This window comes from Halichoerus grypus, chromosome 13 (assembly GCF_964656455.1).
Source record: "Halichoerus grypus chromosome 13, mHalGry1.hap1.1, whole genome shotgun sequence".
NCBI lineage: Eukaryota > Metazoa > Chordata > Mammalia > Carnivora > Phocidae > Halichoerus > Halichoerus grypus.
In genome coordinates this window covers 88,890,989-88,906,115 of record NC_135724.1, presented here as the reverse complement: position 1 = coordinate 88,906,115, position 15,127 = coordinate 88,890,989, and the positions used below count along the sequence as shown (strand labels likewise).

The window sequence follows — 15,127 nt, the reverse complement described above, 5'->3', positions numbered from 1 at the left end:
TTTAAGTTGCCAGCTTAACTGTGGCAAATCGTTTACAATTATGACATAAGGCTGTTTAAAGGTTAGTACTCTTTTTGCTAAAAATACTAGCCCGCAAAAACATTTACATAATACATACATAAAGAGAATGTATGAATTAAAGTCAATCCTTGAATTTAGCACATTTTAATCAGAGATTAAACTAATGCTCCATTTTAAATTTCAGGTCAAAGAAAAAGATTCACACATGTTATACACAAGGACAATTTTAATCCTCCATTATCCTGCAGTAACATCCACTGCTGGCTTTATATGGATTAAAACTGCATTTGCCAAGAACTGTGAACACTGAGAGTCTTTACATGAAGTCACATAATTGATAGAGGCACAGACATCTTCCAGCACCAACAGGATACATACACAACACATACCAAATGGTCTTGATGGGTAAATTTGCTTCATCAGATACTCCTATTCAGTAAAATCCAGTTAATGCAGAATTCTGTTTTCTTAATTTGCATCTTTATTACACATTTTTTCTAAGATTTTAATTATTTAAAAAACTACACATTCATTTAAGGTTGTAATTTGCATGGCAATAAACAATGGGTTCTAAATTTCTTAAAGGTGTCTATAGCGATTTAAAATACCCGGAGTCTTCTTTTCAATTTGTAGAGCCTGACTTAAGACCTTTATAAAAACAAAGTTTAAATTCGTTCAGTGCATTCGTTAAAATTCATTGTCACTGTTTCTGAGAAAGACTCATTTCAATTGCTATTTCCCAGACCATATTTATATTGAGTATCGGTGTATATTCTTTTGGCTAGCAGAATGCTAGAACAAGAACTCAGCAGCATCTCTGAATGGCCTTCCACTCAAAACAACGGTGGTGATAACGTATAAAATGAATTTAGGGTCTGCTCCCCACTTAAAATCACCAAACAGGTCTCCAAAGTACTTTTGGAAAATATTTAAAAATATATGCATAATATTCTACCATATGGTGCACCATCATTCTTTAACCATTTCCCAATTGTTCATTTGTATCAGTTGTAATTTTTTTTGCATTTATGAGTAACATTGTGATGAACACCCTCACCCACGGTTTTAAGCAAGAATGATTCTATCTTTAGGATAATGTCAACTAAGTGGCTTACTGGGTCAGACTGCAGATGGTTTTAAGGCTTTAATATACTTTACCAAATAATCTCCAGAACAGTGTGAACAACTCCTACCAACATTAAGTTAATGTGACCTCGAAGTGGACTTGGTTGGTAACAATGAAGCAAATTCAACCACAAATCTATTAGATGCCCAAGCATCTCAAAAGTATCACACCAAAGAAGCAAGGAGACAGTTATTAATGGTGATGAAGCCAAAATTCAAATTCTTTAAAATATTACTCAGCTTTAAATCATGATTTCATTAAATCATGATTTTAAGATAATAAACAAAAAAGCTTTGCACAAAAAATCTAGTGTTTTTCCAAAAATAAAAAGTTAATAAGAGAAAGAGAAAAGTCAGTACCAAATGACCAAAAATTTTTATTTGACTAAATTCTATTTCATGCATAAGCATGACAGTCTCCCCTGTTTATTAGACTTTGGCAATAAAAAAAACAAGCAGCCTTATATAGAACAGTGAAAATGCCAAGGGTGAGGGTAATCTACAGTTTTACTGTAGGATAAATATATATATTTTTAAAAGGCCTCTCTCCCTTTGGCCATATCAACTCTCAGTTCAGATCATTAAATAGAGACAAATTTTCAAAATCACTTCTTCACTTCTCCAAGATCTTCGATGCTATCATCATCCACCTATAAAACACAAATAATTACATCTCATGAATTGTGGTATCAGGTAACATGGAAGCAACTTGCTTTAAAAACTTATATCCACAGGTACACATGTTCTACCTACTCACCTCTGGCCATTTTTCCTGAATGACATCAATTATGTCATCTGTAAAGTCTCCCTGAATGATGATTTCATCCTCTCCTGTTACTGAGGCACCACAGGAGAATTTTTGAGCAAAAAATCTTTGTGCTTCTTTAAGATCAATTTCTGTTATTTAAAAAAGAGAAAGAGCAAGACTATAATTGGAATTGTTTATCAAAGGTATTTTTCCATTTTGAAATTTAATCTGTATCTTAATTTCATAAAACAGATTACCTTGATGGGTTTTATATTTCTTTCGTGATAATTACAAACTACCACAGGCAGTGGTCTTAACCATTCAACTTATATTTTCAAGGTCAAATAAAGCTTCAGTACATAAAAATAGCATTATTCGGGGGGATGGGGTACCGGTAATGGGCATTAAGGAGGGTACATTATGTAATGAGCACTGGGTGTTATATGCAACTGATTAATCACTGAACTCTACCTCTGAAACTAATAATACACTATATGTTGATTAATTGAATTTAAGTAAAAATTTAAATAAATGTTAAAAAGATGCATCCTATCACACACACACACAAAGCATCATTCATACTATTCATAACTCATATGGTAAGACCAAAATAAATCCAGGAACACATTAATTCCAAGCATGACATATACATTTCCAAGTACAATGAAGTTCTTTCATTTATCCTTTTTTACAAGAGAAATAGTTACAGCAGGGAAACAAACCTACTAATGATTATTTTTCAACTATCTTGTCACAAGAAGGGACCTTGGTTTACAATTTCACTGTTCATTCAAGGCCTCCAGAAGGAGCTCTGAAGCAGGACATTCTGCTGATACCCACATTCCCTCACCCTCTACTACTGTTCCCAGAGGGCACAAGCCATTTTGCAGCCTTTTGCCATCTAGCCTGTAGGGACAGAGGAGCAGTACCGATAGGCTTCAAAGGGAATCCTACCTAGCCCTCCTCATTCCACATAAAATGTGCCCACGCAGGTATTCTGTAAAGGAAAAAGTTAAACTAGTTCCCCGTGCAAAAGATTTTTAAATTTCTTCAAAATCTAATTTTGAAGCTATAGTTAGACCTGCAAAATCTCATTTTGTATCTTCTTAGCAAAAAATAGACCTGTGAAATTTTCATGATGCCAGATTAAAAAAGAGACAGAAAGAGCAAGACACAAACAGAAAGAGGGAGGTAGAGGGGCAGAGAGCAACAGAGAGAATACAGTTCACACATTTTAAACATACTTAAACTTGAACTCACCGAAAGTTGCAAGGCCACATACTCTTGTTACGTATTTCTTCTTTGCTCTAGGAATTTTGGCTATTGTAACTTTTTGTGGTACAGTCTTCTTTTTTTGCTTTATCTGACCCCTTCCACCTTTATTTATAGAAAAAAAAAAAAAGAGCTCCACATCAACTGTTTTGTGTTTAACATAAATACTGTCTTTAAGCTTAATTTTCAAAAGGTACCAAATATTAATTTCTAAAGTTTCCTCTTCTAACACAAAACTAATAAACACATGCATGAGTATTCATTCAATAAATATTTATTAAGTACTATGTCCCAAGCACTGCACTAAGGGCTGAGGACACAAAGATGAACAGAAAAAACATAGTCCCTGCCCTCCAGGGACTCTCAGTCAAGTGAAGGAGACAAAAAAAAAGTTTTAATAATTACTGCAACTGATATATACTGTAACAGGAACCATGAATATTGCACTACCATAGCTCTGCAGAGGAATGGCTTACTCAGCTTCTGGAGGACAGAAAATGTTTCCCAGAAGAAACAGCATCTAAGTTCTTGTAGAAGGAACCGTCCAGATGAAAGCAGAAGAGCTGGAGAGATATGGTAAGAAAAGATATCCCAGAAGGGAACAAGTACAAAGATAAGAGAAGGCATTATATTTGAGAACTACAATTGTCTCGATGAAGGATGCTTATGGATATGTAGGAGATAAAGCCAGAAAAGCAAACGATTACCTACCAGTCATTAAAGGACCAGCACATCAAGCTCTGTTATTTGATTTTATATTGAGGCCGAAGAAAAGCCACTGAATGAATACAGGAGTGAAAAAAACAGATTTAGGTTTTAGGAGATCACTCTATAGCATGGAGGGTGAGCCTTTGAGGAATAAGGCCGACAGAGAGCTACTGGAGGCTCCTACATTAGTTCAGGTGGAAATTAATCAAAATCTAACAAAGCAGTGGTAACAGTAATGGCGATTAGGCACAGGGTAGAGTAAGGAGGAGAAATAAAAGAATTTAGAACTGATTAAACAGAATTAAAAATAATTAGTACTAAATAAATTAAGGAAGATGACTATTTAAAAAAACTGATTAAAACGAGCAAAGAAGGGACGCCTAGGTGGCTCAGTCAGTTAAGCAGCTGCCTTCCACTCAGGTCATGATCCCAGGGTCTGGGATCGAGCCCTGCATCAGGCTCCTTGCTCAGCAGGGAGCCTGCTTCTCCCTCTGCCTGCCACTCCCTCTGCTTGTGATCTCTCTCTCTCCTCTCTCTCTGACAAATAAATAAATAAAATCTTAAAAAAAAAGGGGGGGGGAGCAAAGAAAGAGAACCCAAGATAAGTGTCAGGTTCTGGCTCAGATGAATGGATATAGTATGCTGTCATTTAACAAAAGATATAGATTTGGGACTTAGTAAGTTTGGTTTTCTTGGAAATACTGCATTTGAGGTGCCTGTGGGACCATGCACATTGCCAGTCTAGAGACACAGGCCAGGACCAGAGGTACAGATTCAGGAATTTCAAGTGTAGAGTGGTGTTAGAAGTTAGGGATGTGAAAGAATCATTCAGGGAGAAAACTGCAGAATGAGGAGGTAAGAGGGCCAAGCATAGGATCCTGGGAAATACAACTTTTTAGGGACAGAAGGGAGAAGAGAAGTCTGCACAGAAGACCGAAGAGGATCGACAGGGAGGATGAAGAAAGAAGTCTGTCGCAAAAACCAAGGAAGTATGGCATTTCAAAGAAGGGTGTGCTCAAATGCTCTTATTGCTTAGCAATTACTGAGCCACTGATGACCCCTATTAGAGGAATTTCAGTGGTGTGACAGTCAGCTTAGCACGGAATGAGGCATGAGCAATGAAGGACAGAAGAGCAAGGACAGTGAGTCTAATCTTACTACAAAAGTCTGGCTAAGAAGGGCAGGGCAAGGGATAAGGCAAAGACATGGGCTCTTGGGGGAATTTTTCTTGAAAGAGGCAGAGTCCTTATTTATAAGCTAATTTTAGTCATAGGGGAGAATAATTAAGGCAGAAGAAACAGGCAGGGACAGGATCCAAAGTACAGGAATTCATTTTAGAAGGAGGTAGACAGTTATACACAACAGCTATTTAAAAAAAAAAAAAATTCGGGGCGCCTGGGTGGCTCAGTTGGTTAAGCGACTGCCTTCGGCTCAGGTCATGATCCCGGAGTCCCGGGATCGAGTCCCACATCGGGCTCCCTGCTCAGCAGGGAGTCTGCTTCTCCCTCTGACCGTCCTCTCTCTCATGCTCTCTCTCATTCTCTCTCTCGCAAATAAATAAAATCTTAAAAAAAAAAAAAAATTCAACTGAGCTGACAACATAATGAGAATAAAATCTTTTATCAATGTCCTCAACTCTATAACTATTTTAATAAGGTAAAGTTTTCAAGTCATAAACAAGTTGGTTGGTTGCTTTTTGCATATGTATACAGCAAATAAAGCATGTTTTCTTAGGTCCAATTTACCGTAAAAGCCCAAATCATATGACATCCGGTCATCCTGAGAATATGATTCTGTGTTGCTCTGTAGGACATACATATGGAACTGCAGCAGCAGGGAGGTATTACTGGCTTTGGGACTGTGCTCATTATGTATTTCCTCTGACAGAGGGAAGGTGTCTTTATATAAATCAAGCCATGGATTTAGGCCTTACCTCTCTTCTGCTTTTTCTTCTCTTCCTCTTCCCCTGCTGTGCCTTGACCCTCACTAATTCCAGCTTCTTGTTTTGGTGAATTTTCTAGATGTTAACAATGAAATCCAAAGCATTAACATTACTTCAAAATAACCTTTAAAAAATCACCTTTGAGCAACTTCATACACAAAGAAGCATCTTGCCAACAACAGCATGCCATTTATAATGCAAATGATGATACTGCTAAAGTCCCATCCAGTCTAGTTCTGGTCATTAAGTCCATGGTGACAGAAGACAAAACAAAGCCTTTGATATGTGAAGATTAGGATCTTTTCAGCACATGAAAGGAGCACAAAACACTCAGGCTCTGCAGGCATGTTTACATCTAAACACACTAATCTAGGGAACAGGAAGTCTGGGCCTAAGAAGACTCCTTCCTCAGGTCTTATCACGTCCTAGGCAGGTCATGTCCCATGTGACCATGACCACGCAGACTGTAACACCCGACTTTAGGGTTCTTATTCAACCACGGATGACCACTGTGGCTACTACCCAGAAAGGCCTTCTGTAAAGTTTCAGGGGTTGTGCCTCTTGGAAACAATCTGACAAAGCAGCAAATAGTGGAACAGCATCAGGTACATCTGACATGACTGTTTCCAGCTCAGGCTTTCCCTTCTTCCTGCTACTACCTTCATTTCCACCAATCTCGTAAGAGAAGCCAACAGTTTTAACGAAATGAAAAAATCTGTTCCCTTCAGTCTTCCCTTCCACTGGCAACAGCAATTCCATTCTTCTAGTTGCCAACACCCTAGATGCCTCCTTTTCTCACATCCCACATGCAGCACATCAGAAAGCCCTGTCAGCTCTACCTTCAAAACACATCGAGAACCTGCCTACTTTCCCCGCCTCCACTGCTACCATTCTGCTCAGGTCACCATGGTCTCCTGATGCGATTACAGCCACAGCCTCTCATCTGGTCTCCCTTTACTGCCTGCGCCCCTCTTCAGTCTGTTCTTTAGCACAGTAGCCAAAGAGATGTTGAAACAAAAGTTAGACCTTATTGCTCTTCTGCTCAAATCTCTCCAATAGCGCCACATCTCATTCTGAGTAAAAGCCAAAACTAGGGGCGCCTGGGTGGCTCAGTCGGTTGGGCATCTGCCTTTGGCTCAGGTCATGATCCCAGGGTCCTGGGATGGAGTCCGACATCGGGGACATCGGACTCCATCCCTGCTCAGCGGGGAGTCTGCTTCTCCCTCTGACACCCCCACCCCATGCTCTCTCTCTCTGCAATAAATAAAAATCTTTAAAAAGGGGGGGGGGGCTCCTGGGTGGCTCATTCGTTGAGCGTCTGCCTTCAGCTCAGGTCATGATCCTGGAGTCCCTGGATCGAGTCCCGCGTCGGGCTCCCTGCTCGGCGGGGAGTCTGCTTCTCCCTCTGACCCTCCCCCCTCTCGTGTGCTCTCTCTCTCATTCTCTCTCTCAAATAAATCTTTAAAAAAAAAAAAGCCAAGACTAGGCCTTTAAGGTATGGTCCTCCATTACTTCTCTGACTTCATCTCTGACCCTTCTCTCCCCCTTCTTCAATAAGCTCCAGACACAAAGGCTTCCTTGATGTTTCCTGAATATGACAGGTAAGCTCTTACCTCAGGGCCTTTGCACTTGCCCCACACCTGGAATATTCTCCCAGATATCCAAATGACTCACTCCCTCACTTCCTTTAGGTCTTGTTCAAATGCAGTTTTTTCAGCAAAATCTTTCCTGCCACTACCTAAAACTTCAAATTCTCTCCCCAACAATTCTTATCTCCTTATTCCCTGTTCACCATTATTTAACATACTTATTTCTTATTTTCCTTAGTCTCCCATTCTAGAATTTTCAAATAGATCTTTTGTTCACTGCCTTATCCTCAACATCTAAAACAAAGCGAAGCATATAGTATACTCACAAGAAATAATTGTTAAACGAATGAGTGAAAATACATTTGCTCCTAAACCATTACTCTTCTTATAAGAAGTTATCCTAAACTATCTCAGAGAGATAAGACACATGAAGCAGTGTGTGATTCTATATAAGGAATTTTAAGCCAAGAATGTAAAATGGTTCTGAAGCTAATAGACATAAATACAATTCTGTAATATCCTACTAAAGGAGCACTTTATCTTTAAAATAATGCCTTATGTGCATTTGTTTCAGATATACGAGCTTTCAGATGAAAGAAAAAAATGTTCATACCTACAGTAAGTTTTGCAAACTCATTTGGAAAATTCTTCTCTAACCACTGTCGACATTTAGCAACATCAGGCATATATTCACAGTACTGGGGGAGTGGGGGGGGGGGGGGAGAACAAATTGCGTCACAACAGAACATTTTCAATCAACCAATACATTTTAATTAAGTCCTTCCCTATATTTGCTATATTAAGAATGATGAAACCAACTACTCCCACCCAATATCTTATCCAAGGAATTCTGTGTTCGACCAGGAAATGCCCCATAAGAAATTAGAATTTAAAAAGGATTAAGCACCTCCTCACTGTAGTAACGTATTTTTTTTCCATCAAAGAGAAGGGCCATTAGAAAAAGGAGCAAACAACAAAAAAACGAGCATGTTCATTTCTTGCTTTGGGCACACAGGTGTCTATTTTTGTGACTTGCCCACAGATTCTGACTCAGAAGCTTATTAACAGAAAATCTTATACATAATTTTAATTTATGCTTTCCTCTGCTTATACATTAGATTTTTTACTTTAAGGCTACTCGTTTTATTAGGTAACTATTCATAAGTTCCAAGCAGAAGTCCAAACTGGATAGCCAAGTACAAAAGATGTACACATATGATACAAAGTCGAAAGAAAACAATTTGTAAGACCATAAAATTATTCCAATCCAAAGTTTCTATGAAAGTTGAAACTCTACTATCAAATGACAGAACATGAAAAATAAAAAAGGTCTCAGGCTAGCTCTAAAGTCAATGACCTCAAATGCAGAAGTTAAAAAAAGAAAAGAATTTTAAAAGGACTTACCTCTGTTGGTAATGAACAGACTGGGGAAATGGAGAGAAAAAAGATTAGAAAATTTAAATATATAAACACACATGGTTCATCCTTTTATTTTAAATTGGACAAAATGCTTCATTTCTACTTTTTCCTATAATTCTGTATCACTTTTCAAATACCACCCATCATGCTTTTTTTTTTTTTTTTTGAGGTAAAAGGCACATGGTTCATAGAGATATTCTCTTAATTTTTTTTTTTTTTTAATCTAAAGAACACCATAACCTCAGTGGATGGAACATCAAACTACACTATCCTGCATATCTTAAAGTTTTACCGTAACTATCTCAATGGGTCTGAAGCTGAGAACAATTCCCAATACAACAAAGCTTGAAAGGAACTGGTTATTTCCTTTGATAGTTTTACCAAAACAGCCACCAGTTTTTATTCATACTAACATATTTATAGACTTCAGTAGCACTTTTGCTACCATTTCTCTGCAATATACGTTTCCTTTTCTTTTTCATAGTGTGCTTTCAGATTATGCCAACTGTAAAGCTAGAGGGAACGCAGGTTCAATTTTGTCCTCGTGTAGGCTCCATGGGCTAAAGAACCAAAAGAACTCAAAAGGTTTCCAGATTGTAAACAGAATTCTGTTACTGGGTCAACTATTTTGTTTTTACTTTTAAGGGAAAGAATTGAGTAGTTCAGTGTACCCAATATCTTGAGATTTGTGAGGGAGAAGAGGGGTGGTGCACCATTACTCATCACAGCAATTATCATTACGTGATTATGTGTCATCACCACCACCCTGTAAGTAAGAATCACCACGTCTGCATTACTGATGGTAAATAACCTGCTGCATCTGGTTAGTAGAACAGGATGGTCAGTTTCTGAAGCTCTTAACCATGAAATCAGATCACATGACACGCAGATAGCGTAGCCGTGTGCCAGCCACGTGACAGTGGTTGGCCTCTTCCTCATCCCACCATCACTTTTTTATAGATGAAGCTCTATAAAAGGTTCAATAGCTCAGCCAGGGACAAAGGTGATAGGTATGTGGCAGAAGAAAACTGGAATTTAGCCTCTTTATTTCAAGTGTGGAGATCTTTCCACCAAAGTTCTCCCTGGTTAACCAGAGCTCTACAATCCTTAGTAGCTCAAGTTCAAATACCAGTAGGTACAGATATTCAGCCACACTTTCAGGATAGAATTATAGGTTAAATACCATTACAGCAAATACTAAAGCTATAAAACTTTGTACACCATTTCAAAGAATATTCAGTTCAACAAAATTCTAATGCAATGGAAACATTTGAACAGTTCACTATTACTTGCTTATAAAGTCAATTTCCCGGGGTGCCTGGGTGGCTCAGTAGGTTAAGCATCTGCCTTCGGCTCAGGTCATGATCCCAGGGTCCTGGGATGGAGCCCCACATTGGGCTCCCTGCTCAGCAGGGAGCCTGCTTCTCCCTCTCCCTCCACCTGCTGTTCCCCCCTGCTTAAGCTTGCTCTCTCTCTCAAATAAATAAAATCTTAAATAAATAAATAATAAAATAGTCAATTTCCCTTTCTGCAAACCATAGCTTTTCGACACACAGATCTAGCAGCTACCATCAAACTTCACATCACTAATAGTGCAATAACCTGACGTTATGTACTTGCTGATGTGATGCTGTAACATGAAGAACAAGGCATCATCAGCCATGAAACCTTCTGCTACAGTCTGAATGTTTGTGTCCCCTCAAAATTACTATGTTGAAATCCTATTATCCAATGTGATGGTGTTAGGAGGTGGAGCCTTTGGGAGTATTATTCATTCTTCTCGACAGCCTTCTGAAGTAGGCTCTTTAATAAATGAGGGAACTAGCCGAGGTCACACAAGTAAGTAAATGGCTGAGCCAGGATTCAAACTCAGATTGAGTCTGAAGTCACAATCATGAAGATAAAATCTCTTCGGAAAGGACCCCATTCTACCTACCCGTTTCTCACTCTACTCCAACCAGCACTCTGTTCCAATCAGCCCTTTCTTTTCCCTCTCTCCTTAAGACACCATATTAAATCTTACCACCATACTGTTCTTACAAATTCCTTCACCTTTCCTTACAAATTCTACCCTTTATCTAAGGCTTCTCATTTCCTTGGAAATTTCCCTACTTCCTCTGAACAAAGATCCCTCCTTTTCCTCAACTCCTAATTCATAGTTATAATCAGTACTATTTAATTTAGCATTTAATATTCCCTAAGTGCTTCTCCTACAACTATACCATAAACTCCTTGAGGAAGTAACCCTGTCCCCAGCTTAGTGCCTGGAATATCAATACAAACTAAGAAGGGAAATGAAAATAAACCTTTCTCAAAAAGGTTAGGGACTGCTGGTCAACACAAATTATCACCGGGGTGGTTTGCATATTTAGTGCAGTTGTTCAAAAGTCACCTTAGCAGTCACATAAGCAATTTAATAAGATGGTTTTCATATACCGTATTTCATCAATCCTAAATTTTCTACATTTTAATAGGGATACATCTTATAATTATGGCATGTCAATGTGACAGTTTTTTTTTCTTAGTGGAACATAAAATAATGGCGAATCTTATAAAATATGAAGTCTTAGATTAGATAAAATAGGGCACAAAGAACAACAGCTCTTAACTACATCTGACAAAGATAAATAAACCATACTAAACTAGTATACTTCTCTAATAATAAAACTTACTGTATTATGTTCTTGTGTTAGTTGCTATACCAGCTTTATACAAATCACCTGACTTAGCATATAATCATTATTTTCATTGAGCAGACCTTAAGAAACAGACCTTTAATCCTTAATTGAATTAGGTAACTTGCCCAAGGTCACATAACTGGTAATGCTGGAATCAGGATGCAGACCCTGGTCTGCGACTCCAAAGGCAAACAAGATGACCAAATAAGACCAATATCATAACAAAAATCAATCAACCCTACAAAAAGTTCCCCTGCCTTATTCTTCCTGAGGTATTTTATAATTTTTACTCTCAAAGATATCCGATAAATGGCAACTTGACAAAATTTAACTCAGTGACATCCCACTCCTTCTGTAGTACTTGAACTCCAGATGATGTCTCTATTACACTCACAAAATGCAAAATCTCCAACCACAAGGACCTTTCCTGACTTATTCACTCACTACTCAGTCCCTAGCACCTAAAACACTGCGAGGCACAGAATAAGTGGTCAAAAGTATTTCCTGAAAAAAATCAGTACTTACTTGCCCCTTTGCTATCCTGTACCTTCAAATTTTTCTAAAACTTTCCAAAATGCTAATAAATTAAAGCATTTCCAACTCACAAATATTTCTGCATTGAAAATGAGGAAAAACACTCCAAGAAAAAAAAAGAATCCAGATTCAATCTAATACGTGTATTATTAATCAAACCAAGAAGACTTCCCCAAGACTGTCCTACGACCCATCGCTCCAACCTCATCATCTTCCACTCCTTACTGACACCCTCCCTATACTATATCCACACTCTACTAATCCAAAGCTGCTCATTTCTCCACAGACGTGCATCAAGTCTTTTCTTGCATAGCCATTCACTTCATCTGGGATGCCCTTGCCCACTTCCTCATCCAGTCCTTGTCATCTCTTCAGACTCAGTATCTTCCAAGAAGTCCTCCTTTATTTATTTATTTTTTTAAAGATTTTGTTTATTTGACAGAGAGAGACACAGCGAGAGAGAGAACACAAGCGGGGAGGGTGGGAGGGGGAGAGGCAGGCTTCCCGCGGACCGGGGAGCCCGATGTGGGGCTCGATCCCAGGACCCTGGGATCATGACCTGAGCTGAAAGCAGACGCTTAACGTCTGAGCCACCCAGGCGCCCCAGAAATCCTCCTTTAGTAGCCAGACTAGCAAGTAACATTAGATTGAAATAATCTATTTGCATGTCTCTATTCTAACTGGACTGTAAGCTTCTCCAGGCCAAGTAGCAAGACACAAGTCATACGGGTCCAGAAAAATCTGTCAACCCATGCCTCCTCTTACCAACGCCTCCCCTCCCCCAATTAAGGATTTCCCAAAGACAGATGAGAAAAGGATCAATAGAATCAAATGTGATACTACTATTACAATGCATAAAAATAAACTGAGCAAAAGCCATTTTCTGCTTTGTAACACTTGCCTCCACAGTAAAGGACTCGAAGTGGGTAGTCTGCATCTAACTTGGTATTGCCCCTCGGGTCTCCTTTGCAATCATGCCCACCGGATTCAGAAATATCAGCAGCCATCTCACAAACCTGTAAGCAAGGAAAATAACACATTTTCACTATTTTGGACCAAGACCCCAAAAAGGCAGTGTTCAGATGTAGCCTCACCTCCCCCCACTAGAAATACCTCAACCCTAAATCTGTTCCAATTCTGTTTTTAAGTGAAGGATCCAAGCTGCATTAGGATTCATAAAATATGAGCAATTCCGGGCGCACCATTACCAGCTCCACAGGTCTACAGGGAAGCAAGTGCCAGTAGCAAAAGGACCGTGAAGAATGGGGGCGGGGGGGGAAGGGGAAGACTAGTGGAAAGAGGAAGCAATGGGATAACAGGATGGGGAGGATGATCCGCAGTGACGGGACAAAAGGTCTGGGGGTGATCTGGAAGGGATGCAAACTGCAGCAATAAAGGCCACAAAGCAGCTGGACGACAAGAGGCTGGAAAAGCCTACGAAGAAGGGGTGGGTGACTGGAGGTGCCCAGAGTACAGGGTGTGCGGGCAGCTCAACGCCAAGAGAGGGCCACAGGAATCAGGGAAGGGGATGGGAGTGGGAGGGGGCGGGGAGCCCAGAATCTGAAGACAGAAAATGGGGACAGAAGAACCAGCAAGGGGCAGAATGTAAGAGCACTGGGGCGACAAAGGCGGCCAAGAGTTAGGGGAAAATCTGAGGCGAAGGGGCAATCCCGGGGACACCAGAGGGGCCCATGTGGGCGGGGGTGTGGAGACGCCCGGCCCGGCCCCCTTCCGCCGGGCAGCACCTCGGCTTCCCCCACGCTCTCTACGAGCTTCTCGGAAGAGGGAGAGGCACGAAGGGTCGTTACCCGGGCGGTCGCACAACCCCCGCCGCCTCCGCTCCCGCCACTACCGCCAGCTGAAGCGACACATGCAACTCCTCTTCCACGGCCAGGGCCGCCTGAAAGCCCGTCTGCCAGCCGCGGTCCCGCGAGACAATAAGCCTTTATCGCGAGATTCAGGCCGCCGCTGGGCGGCTGTCGCGAGAAGCCTGGAGGCGGGGGCGAAGGGGAATTGAGGAGCATGCGCATTTTGCTCGGGGGCGGGGCCAAACCGCCGAGCGGCTGACTTCCAGTAGGCGGTGCTCGTTACCCGCGGGAGAGAACGGGCGGTCGGCGTGCAGAGCGTGGAAGCGGGCGCGGATAGCAAAGTGGGGACGTGCGCTGAAGTCATCAATGACTTCCTATTAATGAGCTGGGGAATGTTGCCCCGCGTCTGGGGTGCATCCTGGAGTCCTGACTAACCTCCAGCCTGTTGGATAAGTCACTCCTTCGCGGGTGGATGGCAGCTGGAAAAGGCGTTGGGTTTCAACACCTTTCCCTACATTGGCTGAATTATTCTTGAAAATATAATGTCAACGCTACTTAGATTGTTCTCATCGCCCATAATCTCACCACCCTAACAGCTATTTTCATCACCTTCCTCGTATTTACCTATCCTTACATGTGTTGCAAATTGAAATTAATCTCTCCGGTCTCAGGCTGTCTCTCAGCAGCCGGAAGCCAGGTAGACATAACCACACACGGGGCGTCTTAGCTTTGCTTCCATCTGGTTGTTTTCATTCGGGAAAATCCCTTCCTAACCTTGCTCCCCCTGAGTCCCATTTGTGAAATGGGAACAACACTACAGTGCTTGCAGACCTATGAGGGTTAGGAAAATGATGACCAAAACGTGCTTTGTAGCTGGTGGAGGTTGTTCTTCTATATTTTGTCTCCCACCTCATTCCCCTCCTTCCCTGCCAACTTCTTTTGCCACCACCACCACCACCCTTAAATTTTCTGCTCACGATTTACTTTGTGTGCACAAAGCCATCTGGCATAATCTTTTCCACCAGAGACTGTGGCCTCCACTCTGACATCTTTCTTAAATAAAAGAGGAGTCCCCCCACTCCCCCACAGAAGAGTCAATTCTAAGTAACTAGTCAAAGAAGATCTTGTTCCCAAACATGGTTGATTCCAATAATAATAGTTTTCTGTTCCAATAATAACTTCCATTTATTGACACCCACCTGTCACTATGTGCCAATAACCTGATCATTTGGGAATATAGAGTCCACGTGGATTCATTCCACAAAATTTTCTTGAGTTCCTAT

At 40.7% G+C, this 15,127-nt stretch overlaps 1 protein-coding gene across 3 annotated transcripts; it reads right to left on the bottom strand.

Annotated features, from left to right (window-relative positions):
* Positions 1-229: 229 nt before the first annotated feature.
* DENR (density regulated re-initiation and release factor) lies at positions 230-14,033 on the bottom strand. Of its 3 annotated transcripts, none has more exons than XM_078061043.1 (8): positions 13,889-14,033; positions 12,938-13,052; positions 8,810-8,829; positions 8,019-8,103; positions 5,808-5,891; positions 3,155-3,271; positions 1,904-2,043; positions 230-1,796 (listed from the first exon to the last, which is right to left on the bottom strand). In XM_078061043.1, the coding sequence occupies exons 2-8, from the start codon at positions 13,041-13,043 to the stop codon at positions 1,752-1,754; spliced, it is 597 nt and encodes a 198-aa protein (XP_077917169.1). In that variant the 5' UTR covers positions 13,044-13,052; positions 13,889-14,033; the 3' UTR covers positions 230-1,751. The 3 variants fall into 3 exon arrangements, with proteins under 3 accessions (XP_077917169.1, XP_035929029.2, XP_077917170.1); XM_036073136.2 differs by having other exon boundaries at positions 13,845-13,927; XM_078061044.1 differs by lacking the exon at positions 13,889-14,033 and adding an exon at positions 13,150-13,303.
* Between the last annotated feature and the right edge of the window lie 1,094 nt (positions 14,034-15,127).